This window comes from Pleurodeles waltl, chromosome 11 (assembly GCF_031143425.1).
Source record: "Pleurodeles waltl isolate 20211129_DDA chromosome 11, aPleWal1.hap1.20221129, whole genome shotgun sequence".
NCBI lineage: Eukaryota > Metazoa > Chordata > Amphibia > Caudata > Salamandridae > Pleurodeles > Pleurodeles waltl.
This window is the reverse complement of record NC_090450.1, coordinates 20,021,991-20,040,074: the sequence shown is the minus strand read 5'-3', so window position 1 is coordinate 20,040,074 and position 18,084 is coordinate 20,021,991. Positions and strand designations below refer to the sequence as shown.

Below are 18,084 nucleotides of genomic sequence, written 5' to 3'. Positions count from 1 at the left end.
TGCTCGAAGAAAAAATCTCCAGATCCAATCTGACACATGGAGGAAATTCTAAGGTAAGGAATCTGCAAATTGAAGTCTCTATCAGATACATCTTTTACAATCAATTAAAGAAACTGGGAAACACAAGCTATGTGACATCTATGTTATATGGAGCGGCAAATGGAATTTTGATTAAAAGCGAGGAATGAAAACACTGTGAAAGGATTATGATGAAAGGAAAGGTTGTGACTCATCAATGCAAGAGCGGATACGTTTTAAGTGCATGATGGTGCATAGGTAGTAATTTGGGACACATGATGGTATTACGATGCAGAGCCCCTGAAGCCAACAAACAGGAAGGATAAAAAGATGTTGACAGCAGAATGTGAGATTTCAGGGTAGAGGAGAGGAAAAAAAAAATACTACCCCATACTAGATAGTAGCTGGGAGGCCAAGCTTAGTAACTTCATCTACTCTGACATCATTACAGATAAAAAAAAAAAAATTGCCAGTTCTTTGGCTAATAATGGTTGGGGGGACCTCAGGGACAACTAGGGACAATGTACGAATAGCATGTATGAACTCCAACACAAGGATATGGCTAGAGCTGCTAAACTATCCTATGAAAGACTGTTGTAGACAGAGACTGGAGAATATGATCAGTAGCGAGGGGCGGAGAGTTTGCGGTGAGTTACTGGCACGTAATTTGGAGAATTTTATTGCACAACTTTTTGCGTCAAAATAAATACCAAGGTTTGCAACAAAAAATAAATCTATTTCAAAAGCTGAACTAAAAAAAGTGACAAAATTCTGCATAAGCGACGCAAATAATGCCTGCTTCTCTGCAAAACAAGTGTTTTTTGCAGAGTTACATTTTTCTATATAAGACAGATTTCCCCTAAGGATTAATGTACAAACGTCACAGCTTCCTCAAGTGCAAAAGCTGTATGTTTCACCTACCTTTGGCCCTCTCCAACGAGCAGGTAGGTTTTCCAACTCTGAATCCTCACAGGCTTGAATTTAGCAGGAAGAACATTATTCCATGTCACCATTTCGGAATGCCCTCTGGCATCACTTCCAAATTTTAACACATGATCATACAGGAAATAAAACACACAACTGCAAGCATAGAGGACACAGTGTTTCATCTTTAACCGTTTAGGGCATTTATTTACAAATCTGTAGAACACAAAATACTAAGGACAGTTGACTGAACGCTCTCCAGCTCTGGCCCCAAGGCCCAAACAACTTTTTACAGCTCACTCAGGCACACCAGAGATCGTCACAGCAAGGCAAGGCTTCGCTAGAGGGGAACAAATTGGCATTTCACAAATACGTGCCTTCCCCAGACTGAGAACCAAGTACATTTTATTTTAAAGCGCCAGAGCAATGGTGAGGCATTCAGGTCTCAAGTGCTTTGGAAACTGTAATATACAGCCAAGTGCAAACTATACAACATGATAAGTTCCATGGCTTGTAGAAGATCCACGTTCTAGACACACCTGATGAGGCAGTTGACCGCTTATGAGATGCACGCTTTCTAGACACCAAATGACTAAGATGCTACATATAGTTTGCCAGATTGGACTCATTCACAAAGTTACTAATCAAGAAAACTTTGAAAGTTTCCATACACAGAAACTGAAATGCAAGAAGATGATACCTTGAACCACAACCGGCTCCATTTCTGAGCTGTAATGCCCCAGTGTCATGGTAGGAATGGAGAACTGGCTCTTTTTGTGCCCCGGTGTGGAGGGTGAAGACACTACTCATTTTTTCTGTGCTCCATGTGCCAGTTGAGGTAGGACTTGTGAAGTGTGGAGTCTCCTCTGCGATTCGTATGGTAAGCACTTAATGTGTCAGTTGTGGGTAAGGTGAAGAGCAGGAACGTGTACAGACTACTCACTGCTAAATTAACAGGCTTTTGGCACTGGGTGGAGATGCAAAACATGGAGAAGACTAGGTAATGGACCAGCCTCGAGAGTAGAGTACAGAAAGAGCTTGTCACTGACTGGATTAGGATTTGATGTGCAATCGAAGATGATGAGGCTTTAATCATGGGCTTTTCTACGGTTCTAATAAGGATCATTTTGCAGTCCAGTAAAACAAGACTAAGGCATATCTCATCCCCCTAGTTCTGCAGTTGAAAACGTAGTATCAACCTAATGGTGTCCTCCCCGTGACCTTGCAAGATTGATTAACTTAAAACCCAGAAAAAGGAGGGGAGGACTGGGTCTCAGCAAGGCCAGAGCTAAAGACAAGATCCGAACCACAGCACTTTGATGTCCATGGTGGCCTTAATTCAGAATGAGAGAGATGGACATCTGGAAGATTTCCTCCTCATGCTCACCCCAGCCTGGAAAATGTCTCCCTCACTTCACCCCTATTCCTGTGCCTCTTAAACAATATTTTATGACCAATTGATCAAAATATTTCTGCAGTTCTTTTGGCCAAAAAGTATACTATAAACATTGCTCATCATTTTTCGCTGTTGCTTGCCCTAGCGGTCAGAAAGAGTCAACATGAACAGTAACAAAGGAGCAGTAAAGGAAAATGCCATGTAGAAAGTATGTGAAAAACAATCCTTGCCGCCATACAAAAAGGTTTATACCCAACTGGACACCAAAAGGTGTTAACTGAATATTTAAAACACTGCTGCTATATCATTTTGCTTAATAAAAATCTTTAAATCAGAAGTACAGTAATGATGGATATTTGTTTATTATTTGAGAAATGGAGCATACTAGGCCTATGTAGGGCCTTCCCAGAGCTATTTGATCTTGTAGTTGTCATAGAATCAGAGCTAGATTAATATGTTAATATAAGGGGAGGATGAGAGGATTACACGCAAACCTAAATGGTGAGCCATTCTTACAGGTACATTATTCTTCCTTAACATTTGGACCCATATATACATTTCTATGTTGTCAACTGACCCTCGAGAAGAACAGACTAATAGAAGGCTATAATAAAGACTGGAATACATAGGAATACGCCCTTCAGGCCACTGGGGGCATTAGCTAAGTAACAGTTCAGTACACTAATTGCCAAAGAAGGTGTTAAATGCCCACCAGAGATGCAATGCAGATCTCCACTAAAGGCACAGTGCCCAAGAGTGCTCACGGGGCAGCGTTCCTACTAGTGGAATAGGCCCTAACCCACCTAAAACCACTGATGACTTTTAATAGAAAGAACAGAAGGATGAGAGAATCCAACTTCGATACAACTTTATCCATTGATTCAGAACCACTAAGGACTACTTCCTTGTAAGGGTACCCCATGTTGTACAACAAATGAAGAATTTAAAGGCCACATTACATGCAGGGAATGTATTGCTTTACCGCTGAAGATAAAAGAGGAGGAAGGACATTATGTTGATGTGAAACACTACATACAACTGGAGAAAAACTCAGATGGGTCTACAAGACAACCCTATTTCTTTCAAAAAATCTTAAAAGGCTCATTAACACAAGGAACGTCTTTAGCCCCATCAGTGGACATCAGTGTGAAAATGGCAGATCCCAAACTCAGTGAACCCAGCTTCTGGCTCCACACAAATAGTCACTGACATTTTTGTACAGAAAGCCTGAATGCTATAACTCCATGCAGTATATATAGTAACACAAGCACCTAGAAAGGGTTGACTTATTAGGGTGTACTTTAACAATATATTCTATACATATGTGAAAAAGTTAAAGCACCACACTAATATTTATGCTCCAAAAACAGCTCTATTCACTCTACAATCATACGATTTACTCTGACGTGCAATGGTGGAATTACAGAAACAAGTTTTTCCTTGAATTCTTTAAGGTACAGTTTCATAAATAGAAGTACAATGAGATGTCAGATTTCAAATTTAACAGAAACATACTCAATCACTTACTCCTCTCATCTCATTTTCATAGTTTTTCTTTGAGCAATACACCAGTGCCTATTACTGTCACCCTTTTATTTGGCATGCATATTCACTTCACTTACACATTTAATAAACTATCCAGTCTTATGTATGCCAATTACTGAGAGATTCCTGCTTCTGCTTGACAGTGGCCGGTAGTCAACAGTGACAGGATTGCGTGGTTGCTGCCTCTGCAGGCTATGTTTAATATAGTACTGCTTTTTGAATTTACAATCAGATTCCCAGCTCGGTGACTAGAAAAGATTCAAGCATGCGAATCTATGAAAGATCCAATACTAAAGAATCAAATATTATGGCTGCATTATGTGATTTGCAGAACGCTATGAGGCACATAGAAGGCAATATGTCCTCTCTTGAAGGATGAATAACATTATAAGGGGGTGGATGATGGAAAATAAGTATAACTTTGGGACTATGACAGCCACCTATTTGCGCTGGACAAGTTAGATGAAAATATAGGTGTGAAATGCAGCGTTCGGTAACATGAGGAATGCCCCAGTGCTTCAACCTTGAGGCTAAAGTTGAGATGTTGGAGACTGAGGCTACAGCCGCTAGACTAGGGATTATACAGTGCCCGCACTTCCTCCAGACAGAGGCATGACCACGGAGGTGTAGTGTCTACTTCTTAAGGTGAACACAAAAGGGATATGGATGCTAAAGTGATGACATTGAAAAGTTGCCACATTTTAACCAGGAAGTCCTCAGGCTATGGAGTACACAGGGTTACACAGCTGAAGCAAGTTGACACAAGCAAGTGAGAACTGTTGACCAAGGCACCTGCGGAATGAGATTTCTCACTGTATGGAACAAGTTTGGCATCTTCTCTGATCTCAGACATATGAACCTCCAACGCAGACTAGAACTGTATAATGTTAAACAAGATCTGAACTTTTTTTTTTTTAATGTTTCACGATCGTTTGAGGATGTAACATTTTTTGTGTTCTCTAATTCAGAGAGGAAGGCCTGTGATGAACGGGCTTTTTGTAATTAGGTGGCCCTGAGGTGGTTTGGTCAGCATATATATCCTACCTGGGAAGAGCATTGCTTACTAAGTGGACTTGAATAATAAATACATGTTGGAGTTTAACTACAGTTACTTCTGAGCACATTTCTTGTTTATGATTCTAATTAGTTTTCTTCCCTGTTTCTTCATCCAGACAGATTTTGTGGGACGAAGTGTTCAGTTTCAAGGCACATTGCTACTATAAGCATATCTCAAATGTTCTTTGTTGGATTCAGTGGATACTTATTTCTACCACCAAGATAACTAAAATACCGTTTTCTCGTTATGGAATATTGTTTTATGGTAGTTTTTAATCAACATTTAAACCATAAAGCATTCTCATTATCTCCTTAAGAAAATGACTTGCGTTTTGAACACTAATTTGTCTGTAATTCCCGGGCAAGATTGTTTGGCACTCAGTGGTTCAGTCTGATCTCTAAGAATTCACCCTGTAAACCCATGCCTATACAGTAAAAATAATAACTCTTCCATCTAAATCGAAGGAAAACCCTATTCAAGATATATTTAAGTCTCTTAACATGTCAGAATGTATAAAAGGGCATGCTTCGAGAACTTCAGAAGACACAAATACACAATTAAGAGAAGCAGGGTTTTGAGGAAACCTACCTCTTTTGGAAAAGCACATTTTGACTTTCAAAGATTGAGAAGAATTCTAACAACATTGATTAAATTTGAAAACCGAACTGCTTGGCCCTCACTGATGCTATAATAATCATTTTGGACTGAGGGTCCTGAATTTGTTGTCCATTATCTGCACAAGGGGAAGGAAAAGTAAATCACCAATGTTTAGAAACAATGAATTAAAGGCATTTTCCCAATTATTTTGTCTCAAGACCGAACTTCAAGCTTTGCATTTTGTATTTGGCGATCTACATAAATGCTTTCCTAGACTCTATTCTGGCAGGTAAACAGCTTTGATACAATCGCCTTTTGTGAAGCAGCCTGCTAACAGTATTATCCCATGTGATTTAGAGCTCTGATTAACCATTTTCTCACGTCCTTTTCTGAGATGAACTAGCTTCCAAAGACAATAAAAGAGAATGTGTCCTTCCTTGCTTCCATATGTGGACCACTGTTATGAGATCTACATTATGAGCTAAACAGTCCTGCTCTCTTACCCAAGAGAAATATACCAGTCTGTTCGGAAGCCAAGTTGATTAATTCACAATATACTCTATCGTTGAACAAAGAACTTGGAAAAGACATTCCCACGCACGCTTAGTAGATTTAAATGGAGGCACCTGTATAAAGAGATAACAACACCCCTGCTTTCAGTTTTAAGCAGCCACCAATCGAGAGAAAACCTCTGCTGACCGTGACCACAGGTCATATATATGAATTTTAAATGTTACAAAGAGTTTTAATGAAAAATGCCAAGATGGCAGATTTTGATTGTTACCACGCCATGAAGGTAAAGAGGACGAGAAACAAAATCATAAAGGCCAAACTGAAGGAAATCAAACAAAAGATCAAAAAATCCAGGCTAAACTGATTGCTTCAATACACCGTTCTTATAAACACAAAATAACTTTTAGTATTAACATTCGTATGCCATTGGATACAACCGTATGCATCACTGAAGTCAACAGATGGCTGAAATATGGTCATCTTTCAAGGATGTCCTATAGACCATGACCACCCAAAAGCAATATTTCCGTATTCCTTAATTCTCAAACATACAATAAGCCGGGCAGGCTCAGCAGTATATCACATAATACCTGATTTTGGCTACTGACTGTGTTTTATAACATTGCTAACCACTCCACTACCCCCTAATGAAGCAGTTCTTGATATCCTAAACAATCCTCTGGTGTTCTCACACGTATATACTATAAAAGATTTGGTTTGCCAACCTAACCTAGCAGTGGTGCCAGCTATGAAGTCCCATTTATGCTTCATTCCATAAGTCCCATTTTTGCTTCATTCAATATATTTATTGAAAGGAAAATAGTCAAAAAGTATGCATCAATTATAAACCTGCACGTTAAAAAGATAATTTGGAATCTAATATACTCATAGAAAGCAGTGTAGGTGCCAGTCTTCAGCAGCAGAGCTAAAGGCATATATACATCCTTACATAAAATGAGTATCTATAAAAAAAAATATAACCTACCCATTAGACCATCTTCCCAGCACAATCTAAACACAAACAAGTATTTAAAGTATTAAGAAAATAGAGACTTAACTTTGGCAGGATATGAATCTATTTACCAGCCCACTATAATATCGTTTAATTACAAAACTGATGACCAAAGAATCTATTGCTGATATATGGATGAAGAAAAATGTACTTAATTATTTATTTTCAAAACATGCTAAGGGATGCCCTTTAGTTAATTGGGAATAAGGGATCCTGAGATTGCAAAAAAAGTATGCTCTGTGGTGTCATTATGAAGGCTGGAAACCTATTCTGATGGTTCAGGGGATTGGAGTAGTGTGTTTTGTATCCTCCACAGCCTTCCAGGATTACTAACAAAGAAGGGGTTAGTTTACATTAAATAAAATCCTTCAGAATGCACTCTCCACCTTGGAATGAACTTTGCATACAAACAAGATGTTAAAGCAATGGCAAATGTCCCGCATCCGCTGTGCGAGAAAGTGCTGTTAAAAGCGTGCATCTCATATAGTCAACTGCTGATGTTCAGTAATTCTTTGTAAATAAAAAGGAATACAATACGTTAGTAAATCAAAAATGACCATTATTATTACTGCCGGACCCAGCTGTGAACATACTTTCAGAATTGTGCTTTTCAGTTTTAAAGTACACACCTGCACAGCATTTTCATTACTTTTCACTGCATGCACCACACACTCCAACAAAACAAATTAAGTTTAGCCAATTTGTGTTCAAGATCTGCCTTCTTTGGTGGCCTCGCTCCAAAGAATTCTACAAAACATTGAGAAAGCTGTGCAGAGTCACTGACTGGGGTTCCACAGTTCTTGGAGCACAGGTGTGACAAAACATATCTGGCACTGTCAGCCACCACAGGTGCAGGTAAAAGCAGAAGGCACTATGTTACTCTAAAATACTTCCAGCATCACAGCTGTAGGTACCGATTTACATTAACAGGAGAGAAGTTACTCTGTCCTTAGCATGCTATATACGAGAATTGTGCAAGAGGAGCTTCAAATACACACATTTCCAGTACTGAAAGTAAACGGCTACCGAGGGACATGAAATGGAGTAGTCAAATCATTAAAGCTGCCATGGGACATTTAACATCTGAGTGTAAAGGTACAAAGTTAAGTTGCAATGGAGTAAGGACCGCTACTTCAGAATCAGACTCTACAATAAAGCCCCGATGGAGAGCGGAAAAGTCTGAACATGAAGGTGAGAACACACCTGGGGTAAGCTGTAGACATTTCCTCTAAAAGGAAAATCTGGCAAAATCACAACAGGGAAAGATGAAGGCAAAGAAAGCTAGCTGAGCTCTTCAGTGCCAATAAAACAATATCCACTTTGACATGGTTAGAAACCCCCCCACTCCTTGAGCCTGTTAGTGTTCTCCGCCAATGCTTGGTGAGTCCCAGATTACAAGCAGTGCTTAATTTGTGCTTGTTGTTTCCGGTGCGGGGCACCGGCCCTTATCTTTGAGGGCCGGGGCTTATTCTTCTGCCTCAAGCATTTACTGCGAGCAAAAGACACATTTGGGAAAGACGGAGGACAGGAAAACTAAAAAGTGTCAGAAAGGGGAAAAGCAGGAAGCTGCAAAAGTGACCTGAAGTGGCAGGGAGTGGCTGTAAATGGATTGAAGATGCCCCAGATGGCTTCAGGATTACGCCGCCTCAGTATTCTGTGTTCCCACATTTAATTGCAGCAACCGCACGTTTAAGAGGAGAGCTTTGGGCACCGGCACCTTTTTATTTACAAATTAAGCACTGATTACAGGCCATTTGAAAATGAGGAGGAAGAGGCAGATGCAGACGCTACAGAACTGAGTACCCAAAGAACAGTTACCAGAACAAGAAACTTTCTACAATGGACTCTTTATAAATTAAGGCTCTACGAAAGACACTACAATCGGGTCCTAATAACTCGTGAGGGGAGGTCAGATGGAATTATTTGGCTACACATATGCTGCTAGACTGAGAAGCGGAATTGGCCGCAGCTTTTATTTTACAAGCAACTACGGAAGACATGATTCCCCCTTTGGTATGAACAAAAGTGAATGCTGCCACTCACCAGATCACCAGTAACAGAATCCCTCAAAGGATAATGGTTACATCTGCCCAATCTCTTGTTAATAAATAAATAAACAAATAAACAAACAGATGTAACGTTGTGTTGAGAAGTTCACCAAGTTGTTTGTCTGGGGCAGGTGGTTAGCAACCTTTTCTGTAATAAGAGCTACCTATGTTAAATGAAAACCACCCTGAGCGTCTAAAGTTATTAGTGCTGTAATTGTGTCTACAAGACGACACCTGTGGCCACCATATATAAGATTACTCACAGTAATCACCTCAATTCATTAGGTAGGGTTGACAGCAGTAAAGTAAAAAAAAAAAAACTTTACATGGGTAATACAAAACAGCTAAGGCTGAAATGCCCCTGGCACCAAGGGAATATTAGTAACAGGTCTCTCAAACACAGAATAATTTCTCACTTAAATGTCAGCTTTAAATGTGTCTGGAACTTCAACCATGTTATATCCAAACATCAGCTTGTGAGATCTGAAAATGCACATTTTCGTCTTGAATACATGCTTTCCAATTTTGGTTTACATATGTTAAGTTCAACCAAGCAAAAGCTAATGGAGTAGGGTTGTTGCACCGAGGAGAGCTACTTATAAGTAGCGAGAGAGCTTCTAGTAACTCAAACTATCTGATGGAGAAACCGGGGGAGATGTTTGCTCGCCTTCTGTATTAGCTGAAAGGGCTTTTGAGTTTCTAGCTCTTAAATTCCTTATAGCTTTAGTTAGGGAGGAAATAAAAAGGTCGATTTTATCGATTGGTTATTGTGAATTTCTGAAAGGGGGGGGGTTTACAGTTTTGAATATTCGGGTGAGAGTTTATAAGTGCTGGTTTTAAACCTTTGGGTGTCATTTCTGCATAAGTATGAATAGTGGCCCAAGGAAAGAATTCATACATCTTTTCGATAATCCAGTTAAAAGGACCAGAAAGAAGGCTATCTTTCTGCGAGGGATCTTTACACTGATTAGCAGCACAAGCTTCATTCTCATTAGATGGGAGGATAAGGCTGAGGTAGAAAACACTCTTATTATCAGTAAGACATGCTCAAAGACTGGTGACACCAAGCACAAATAACTTTAGTGTGACTTTTTCTGAAACATTTAAAGGGTTACCAAACATTGCTAAAGTGATCATTAAGAGCCAATAGCACAACAGAGGGTTACTCCTATGCTCGCTGTACAAAGTGCAGGCAACAAAAACTTTTGAGATCACAAAAATAGTAAACCACAACAAAAGTATGGGGGCTTTTTCCTGCTTAGCAACACAGAAATGGCGAGAGCTCTGCACCCAAGCAAGGATGGATCTGCAGTCACAGTACACCCCGACTTTGAATTGAAGAATGAGATCTCACCAGTGTTTCTTCTCTCATCCATAGCTTGAGGTAATGAGAAGACATAAAGCCAACACCTCATAAAAAGTCTGTTCTTGTGGAAGGAAACTGCAAAGCTACATCTCCTCTCCCAACATATGATCAGAAGAGACAACCGCTTTCATATTAAACCCCCTTATTCTGCTGGTGCTACTTCTACTGGAACCCTTGGCACCGCTGAAATGTCTGGAGCAGCTTTTCAACCACATAAGGCCGTAATGGGACCAGAGAACTTAAGCATGTTAAGAAAATACAGTTAACAGTGCTCTCAAAGCATATACGTGCTGGATCAGCCACATTCGGTGGGGATACACTTGTGCGAAGCCCCCATTCTCAAATCCGCATCAACCACTGCAAGGAATTCCGTGGGGAGGGCGCATGCGGAAAGGACTTAAACTGCTACTTTTGTATCCTGGAGTCAAAACTCAATATAAAGTTATTTTCAATAAAGGGGATCTTTTACTATCTGCAGGGTTTGGAAGGTGCTTTGACCAAGAGATGGAACACTATTGGAATAATGAGTCATGTCTCAATGGTCAATTTGTTTTTAGCAAGTGCTTTTAACACGCTCACAGTTTTGTAGTATAACTTTATAATCTCTAAAGCAGTGGTACCCAACATGTGGTCCGGTGACCACTGGGGGTCTGCGAAGCCTCCTCAGGGGGTCCGCGACTGCTAAAAAAATTAAATGATATTAACAGAATAGGTCCACAGCTTTCAGTAGTGACTTAGTGGGGGTGTCCACGGATTCCAATAAAGATTCAGTGGGGGTCCATGGGTTTTATTAATGATGAATTAGGGAACCACTGCTCTAAAGCAATTGTACTAGCCCTAAGAATGACAGAACAAATTGGGTCTGTGGCACCAAATAACCTGTGGATCTTTCAACTGATCTGACTTCTTTTCAACCATCTCAATCAACCAACTGTCCAAGGGCACTTGTCTACCAAGTCTCAACATTAACTAAGACACCAGGTGAACTAACAAAAAAAACAGGAAACTGGGAGAATATAGGGATAGAGTGAAATATGAGGGAAGCAATCTACACTGGTGACACAGTATATGAAAGATGCACAAAAACCACTATACTTCTATTGAGTGCCCTTGAATTAGAAAGCAGAGTAAACATAAAAACTTGTTATATAACCCACTTGGATGTTGAATCTTTAAATGGCTTTTAATTTGTAATGTGGGATCTCGCCAAGCTAATAAGTGAACCAATGAGTGAACCAATGAGTGAACGCTGAAGAGAATAGAAAAGTCTCTTCCTATACGGCTGTTCAAACAGAAGCAGTGAAAAAAGAATGGTGCCCTGCCATGAGTGGAGAGCCGGCGAACAGAAGTCAGCATCTGTAAGAAGGGCATCATTAGCTGTAATTGTGGTCAGACAACAGGCATGAGTCACAGGGAATGCAGTGCAGAGACCCGGCACTTACAGTGCATGTGATGACAAGAGAAACCAAAGAATAAAAAAGATGGGAGTGACAAGTGAAGAAACATTACTTGATCACAGCAAAACGTAATGATAATGAAGTGATGACCTTTACGAAACCTATAACACCAGATACACCACTAACAATGGTTATGTAAGGGTAATGTAAAAATATATATGTATATGATACAGGGTAGACAAATGACAACTCACAAGCTTGAAGATGTCAATACAGGCAACATACAACCCACCAATATGTCCATGCTAAGAGCAAAGGGTCAACCACAGAGCAGGACATTGCAGGTAGTGCTTCCAAAAGACAATGGTAGGGAGGTGTCATCAAACCATGATGAAGGTTTTCCTTGTTAGGGAGGACATTGCAACCAATGTGGCGAATGGAGAAGAGTTCAGAAATCACTTCCCTTTGGTGCATCTAGGATTTGGCTGCATCCACAGTTGTTTGCATATAGGAGGGCAGGGCTGGCTCTTTGAACACATGCTCAAGAGTGCCCACTGTCATCAGCAGCTTTGTGCTTGTAGGCAACAGACCATTTCTGGCTTGGTCACCTCAACTTTCCAATGCAGACAAAGAAGGACAGAAGATTGTCAATAGTGTGATCCATGGCTTACACTCCGCAGGCAAGGATTTCTTTTGGTAAACCAAAAATATACCAGTACAAAATACTTTAGATAAAAAGACAACACTATCAATGCTGGAAGCAGCCTTTGCTGTTGAAAATGAGCCCTTACCAGTTACCCAACTTTCTTTGGCAAGAAAGAAAATATCCAGTGGTAGAAGACTGAAAGTGCAAGCAGAACAGTGCAGTAGAAAACCACAAAGCCCAGAAACTGCGTAGAAAGGGTATACACATCAGCCTCGGCCCCAAAAGAAAGAAGGGTTTCAACAGTCCGTTTAATGCTGATGAGGTTTAAATGGAGAATGTCAGTAGCACAACAAAGATTCTCCTGTCCGAGCGTGTGCAGGAAAAGAAAACAGACAGAAACAAAGGTCAGTCATGCTAGTACATCCATGCACAGCAAAGCAAGGCAGTTATGGAATCATACCAACCCAAGAAACATGTTACACTAAAGAGAATGCATGCTCTCTTCTGGAGAATCAAACCTGTTGTTCACACCCCTGAGAGTTTAGTGTTTAAGTAAAAAAACTAAGTAAAGAAAATCTTCAATTAATCAGTTAACAAGCTGTCATAAGCAATGCAACATAGCCATCAATGGAAATCGACCAATGGCCACCCCCATTTAATGGGATCCCATGAGTAACAAAATAAATTACTCAACTTCTACACCAGATCTCCTGCTTGGAATCTTCAACTCATTCACACTCACCATCTCTTTAATGTGGTTTAACAAGTGGACGAGGCAAAATGGAATTGCATTTGGGCCTTCTTGCCCAGAAGGGTAACAGCATGAGTCGGCAGACTAAAAGATTTCGCGAAGCTGATAATGCTGTGAATAGTAGATGTTTCTAGTTTCAATTGAAAGATACAGGTTTGTAGCAGAAAATCATAAAAAGAACAGGCGCGGTGGTCCTACATGCATGGATAACATTCACATCAATTTGTAATATTTATTTTTCCTGTCAGGAATTCACTGTAGCTTTAAATCCTGGGAACGAAACACAGGCTGTGGAGGCGGAGATCCCGTAAGGTTAAATCTATCCGAAGAGCAGAACTTCCTTCCAGCTACCTCCTTTGCTTCAAGGGATATGGTGCTAACTGAACCACAATGAAGAATAGAAAGTTACTTACATATAAAATATTTGTCCAGTTTGGGTATTCTATCCAAAATGAATGTCTGTGGAATTCTTCCCAGTTGACAGGGAGGCTCTTGGAATCCTTTTAAATAAACTTTTAAAAAGCAAAATAATTCATTGCGAGTCCTTGAATTAAAGTAGAACAATATCCCTTCAAGAAAAGGGTGGAAGTTGTGCTCGGGGAAGGGATTCGCAATGATTTACAGCATAGGCAATTCCCTTAGTTTTTGAGGTACATAATATTTGGGCTTCACAGGTAGTTCATCATTCTCGGGATATGGATGGTGGCATTATTGCTATTTTGTTATTACAGGGAATATAATTAAATCTCCCCCTCACTGACACTAACAATCTGAATCTCTTCCTCCCACAATTACTGCTTTTGCTTATCAATCTCTCTCCCTTACTCTTCTTTATGTTCTTGGTCCTGCCAAATATTTCCTTCAGAACTTTAAAGAAACAATAACAGCTATCATTTCTTGGCAAGAACACATTATTATTGTAGGGGACTTAAATTTTCATCTTGATAAACCCCGAGGATAATCGCATGGCCCATCTGTGAGCATTATTCATACATGCGCGTTAGAATTATCTGTGCAGTGCCCTACACTGACTGAGACAGGCTACATTCCAGTTGTAACCATTGCTACTAAAGCATATATTCCCACTACCTATAGTTTGACTTACAGTTTGTATAACCATTTTATGATTACGTTCAATATACATCTTTTTGGAAAATCAACAGCTCCTTCTTGAAGCGTTCTCTGCTAGAGACCGGAAAGCAAATATAACACCAAACGGAAATGGCCACTTACTCGACTTTGCATTATTTCAATGTCACGACAGTCTAATATTAATCAGATCGCAGTATACTGACTGCAGCCAGTACTTAATTTGAGGCAGTGGTTGTAGGTGGGGCCGACAGGTTCTCATTTCTTTGGACCTGGACTTATTTCTCTCCATCAGATTTTGATAGAGAACAAGAAAGGCACAATATGGAGAAAGAAAGATGAAGATAAAGAGAGGAAGATAGCGACAAAGAAGGAAATCTAGAATGAAAAAATAACCTGCAAGAGTGAGATAAAGGGGCAAAGAGTTTGTGGCAGTGGATGAAGGTGGCATGAGGTTGAATCAAGACTAGACAGCCTTGGAATTTGGCAACCCAGAGACTCGGCGGCATGAGCCACAGGCTTCTGGGAAACAAATCGGACAAAGGCATTTATTTTACAAATTAAGTACTGACTGCAGCCATTAGAGAATTGGCCAACAGCAAGGCGAGATGTTTTAAAAACTGACCCTAACTAGTCCCTTGGTTTAACAATCTGCTTCAAACGTCTGAAGTCAGAAGAGCCAAGCATCTCCAAAGATTTGCCTACGATGCCGATGTGACAGCGAATTACAAAAACATCTTCCATCCTATCAAGATGTGAGTAAGTGCAAAAAGTCATCATTCAACCAGAATTTCAGTGGCAGGGAACAAACTGCTTTTCAAAATTTTCTATGAACTTAATCCTTTCTCGCAATCTTTCTGTAATGATTTAGCAGATAATTTTCCTCAGAAAACAGCTCATATTAGAGCAGATAGTAAAAGACTGACCTATCTTATCCTGGCAGATTCCTTGGCTGTTTAAAGTAGGTACGTTTAGGAGCTACTGCTCAAGAATACAAAGATATTTTATTTATTCCTCTTATGGAGTAGCTGCAAGACCATCTTTGATAAATTCTAGTGTAAGTCTAAAATGAATACTGGCCGTCACCCATCTACTAAATGAGATGCATCTGAAGTGATGGGCATCAGGCTAGCTTCGACGTCCGTGCCACAGTTTTTTTTTTTTTTTTTTTTTTTAAACACTCCGTCTTTCAGGTTGAGCAAACCCTCTCCTCCTTGCTGTAAAAGGTATACCTGGTCTCTAGTTGAATTCTGGGTACATGGTTGATGTCTGGTATTGGTACTGATTTTAACTAGAGAAACCCAGACATCAGCATACAGTTCCTTATACTAACCACAAAAGAAAAACATATTTCTATCTGCACACATATAGTTAACCTAGCTGTTTTGGTATCAGTCATGATAGTTTGATGGTCTTCATGCACTTGTTTGCAAAACTGGTTTGTGATCCTACAGATATCCATCTCTTTGGCCAAATAGGTAGCTATAAGGTGGTACTCCAAGGCCATACTTGTGCCAGGAGTGTTGCCTTTTTAGTCAGAGATGTGAAAGTGGTACCATAAAGATCCTTGGAAATGCCAAAAATGTGATCGGAACCCAACATCCCTCTCCAAGAATGGCTTCGTGCTTCATTGTGATCTGGCAGAAATTCAAGGAATGGAGGCAAGGCGCACACACAGTCATCTTGGATGGAGAGAAGCTTCAGGATGTAGAATACTGTGGCAGCAATTACTGTAACTTGTTTGCTGAAAAATTAGTCTTACCTCTTTGTCAAAAAGAACAAGGAGATGCAAGGTATGGGAGCATATTTCTCCAGCAGCGATTATTACCAAACCTAGATTTTGGCTTAGTTCATATTTTGGGACAGTTTTCCCCCAAATTTACATTTCTTTCCCACACTACTGACTATAGCTGGAGCTGAACATTGATAATTCATTCTAACAATACTCACCAATGACGTTTTAGATTGGGAACTCAAATCACAGAGTAAGCACTCTCTACCAGTTGCTCTCAAAAAGAGACTAATAATTGTGGATATCTTGCCCACAACTGCATTAACACTTAAGGTCATCCAATGGAGAGTCTCTTGATGGACTGTGTTGAAATAGCAGAAGATAAATCCAGGACACTTCAATTCATGTCCTCCTCCAGGCAAATTCTTTCACTCAAGCTTACAGACTTGGAGTGCAACTGTTGAGACACAGAAAGGAGTCCAATTCTGCCAAAATGATGAAGGAGGAGGTGGCCCATGGTTAACAGGACCTTTAAGAGTATTTTGAGGTGCAGAATAAACTGAGTGGTGAGCCAGAATTTCAACTTTAAACATTTGGTGGTGTTGGGAAGTACCTTCTGAGGCACAGGAGGAGTTTCTAGGTTACTTGTGGTATGGTTGGATAAGGTCGGAGCTTTTTCAGTCACTCTTAACAATCGTTCCCTTCAGCACAAGAAAACAGAAGTATTTTTACTTTTGAATGAACTTCACACAAGTGTGCTAGGCACAGACGCATTGTTAGTACCGGGTACCTAATATTCGTGGCCATAAACCTATTGTGCTGCCTACACAAGAGTTGAAAGAATAAGATTAACTGGAAAAAAAACAGAATTATTCACTTGTGGTGGTACATCATAACAGACATAACGCAGCACTTTAAACGTGTGATTATTAAATACTGCCCACCCTGTGAAAATCAGAGGGGCATTTGTTACTTCACATTGTTGGATGACAGCATGCTACAGTGGTTACCTGAGGTACACCGATTTTCCGGCAAGCTTCCAGGAAGTTCTCCACATTTCGCCTGCATTTTGCCATCGTAAGTTTAGGCTGTTAGGGGGAAAAGACATCTACGTGATGCAGGTCATTAACAGGAAAACAGATTAATTCTAGAACTGCAACATGACCTGGAAATTACAGTAGTGGTGGGAGGGTGGAGTTCTCTGATGAGGCACACAGGACAAGTCAAACTGAAGAGAATACACTAAATAAATTATCCTATTATGATGCGGTGCTCGATGAAGCTTGGGACGTCACATCAACTAGAAAAGCAAGTAATGGGCACTATCTACCCCAGGACTGGTGTGTACTACCAACAAACCTTTCTCTTGCAACTGCCTCACTTACTGTGTCCCCTGGTACAGTAATCCTTAAATGCATTTTACGTGGTCATGTCTAGTACTTTACAGACATAGGCAGAATCTTTACTATAAGGTCACCCAAAATGATAAATTGTGTTTCAAGCAAATAGAAAAAACAATTTAGCACTTTACAAATACTCAGGTACTGCGTACATGACACACACATAAGTATACACACATATACGTATAAATACACAGACCTACACATGCAAACGGGTTCTTAATTTCCCAAATGACCATAAATGCAGGAGGATTAGCAACCATCCTCACTTGAAACAGTTCACTTTGCCTGGCACTGCACTGCTAAAAATCGGCTGGGGATTCACGCTCTACTGTGAAATCATTCACCGTGAAGCCCAGCAACCACTCTTTCCAGGTGCATTTAAACCTAAACAAATAGGTTCTCAATTTTCTCCTAGTAAGTGGAGAATCTACAACTTTTATTTCACTAGTCCACCACACTGAAGGTGCACGAGGACGGAAATGTAGTGAGCAGAGGAATCAAAGAAAGTGCAACAATTTGGAGCTCTTAAAAGGCAGTGTCAAGTTTCAACTTGGCATAGGTGCAACATATATGGTTATGTTGTTCTGAAT

At 40.1% G+C, this 18,084-nt stretch overlaps 1 protein-coding gene across 9 annotated transcripts in view; it reads right to left on the bottom strand.

The window, feature by feature from the left end:
* The window catches only part of LRCH3 (leucine rich repeats and calponin homology domain containing 3), a 311,841-nt gene that overhangs the window by 16,875 nt on the left and 276,882 nt on the right, over window positions 1-18,084 (bottom strand). For all 9 annotated transcript variants that reach the window (XR_011199321.1, XR_011199322.1, XM_069212842.1 and 6 more), the window contains one exon: window positions 17,102-17,179. Coding sequence is in view for 7 of the 9 variants with exons in the window: in XM_069212842.1 (XP_069068943.1) it covers window positions 17,102-17,179 (78 nt within the window). In the remaining 2 variants the exon portion in view is untranslated. The remainder of the gene's footprint in view (window positions 1-17,101; window positions 17,180-18,084) is intronic.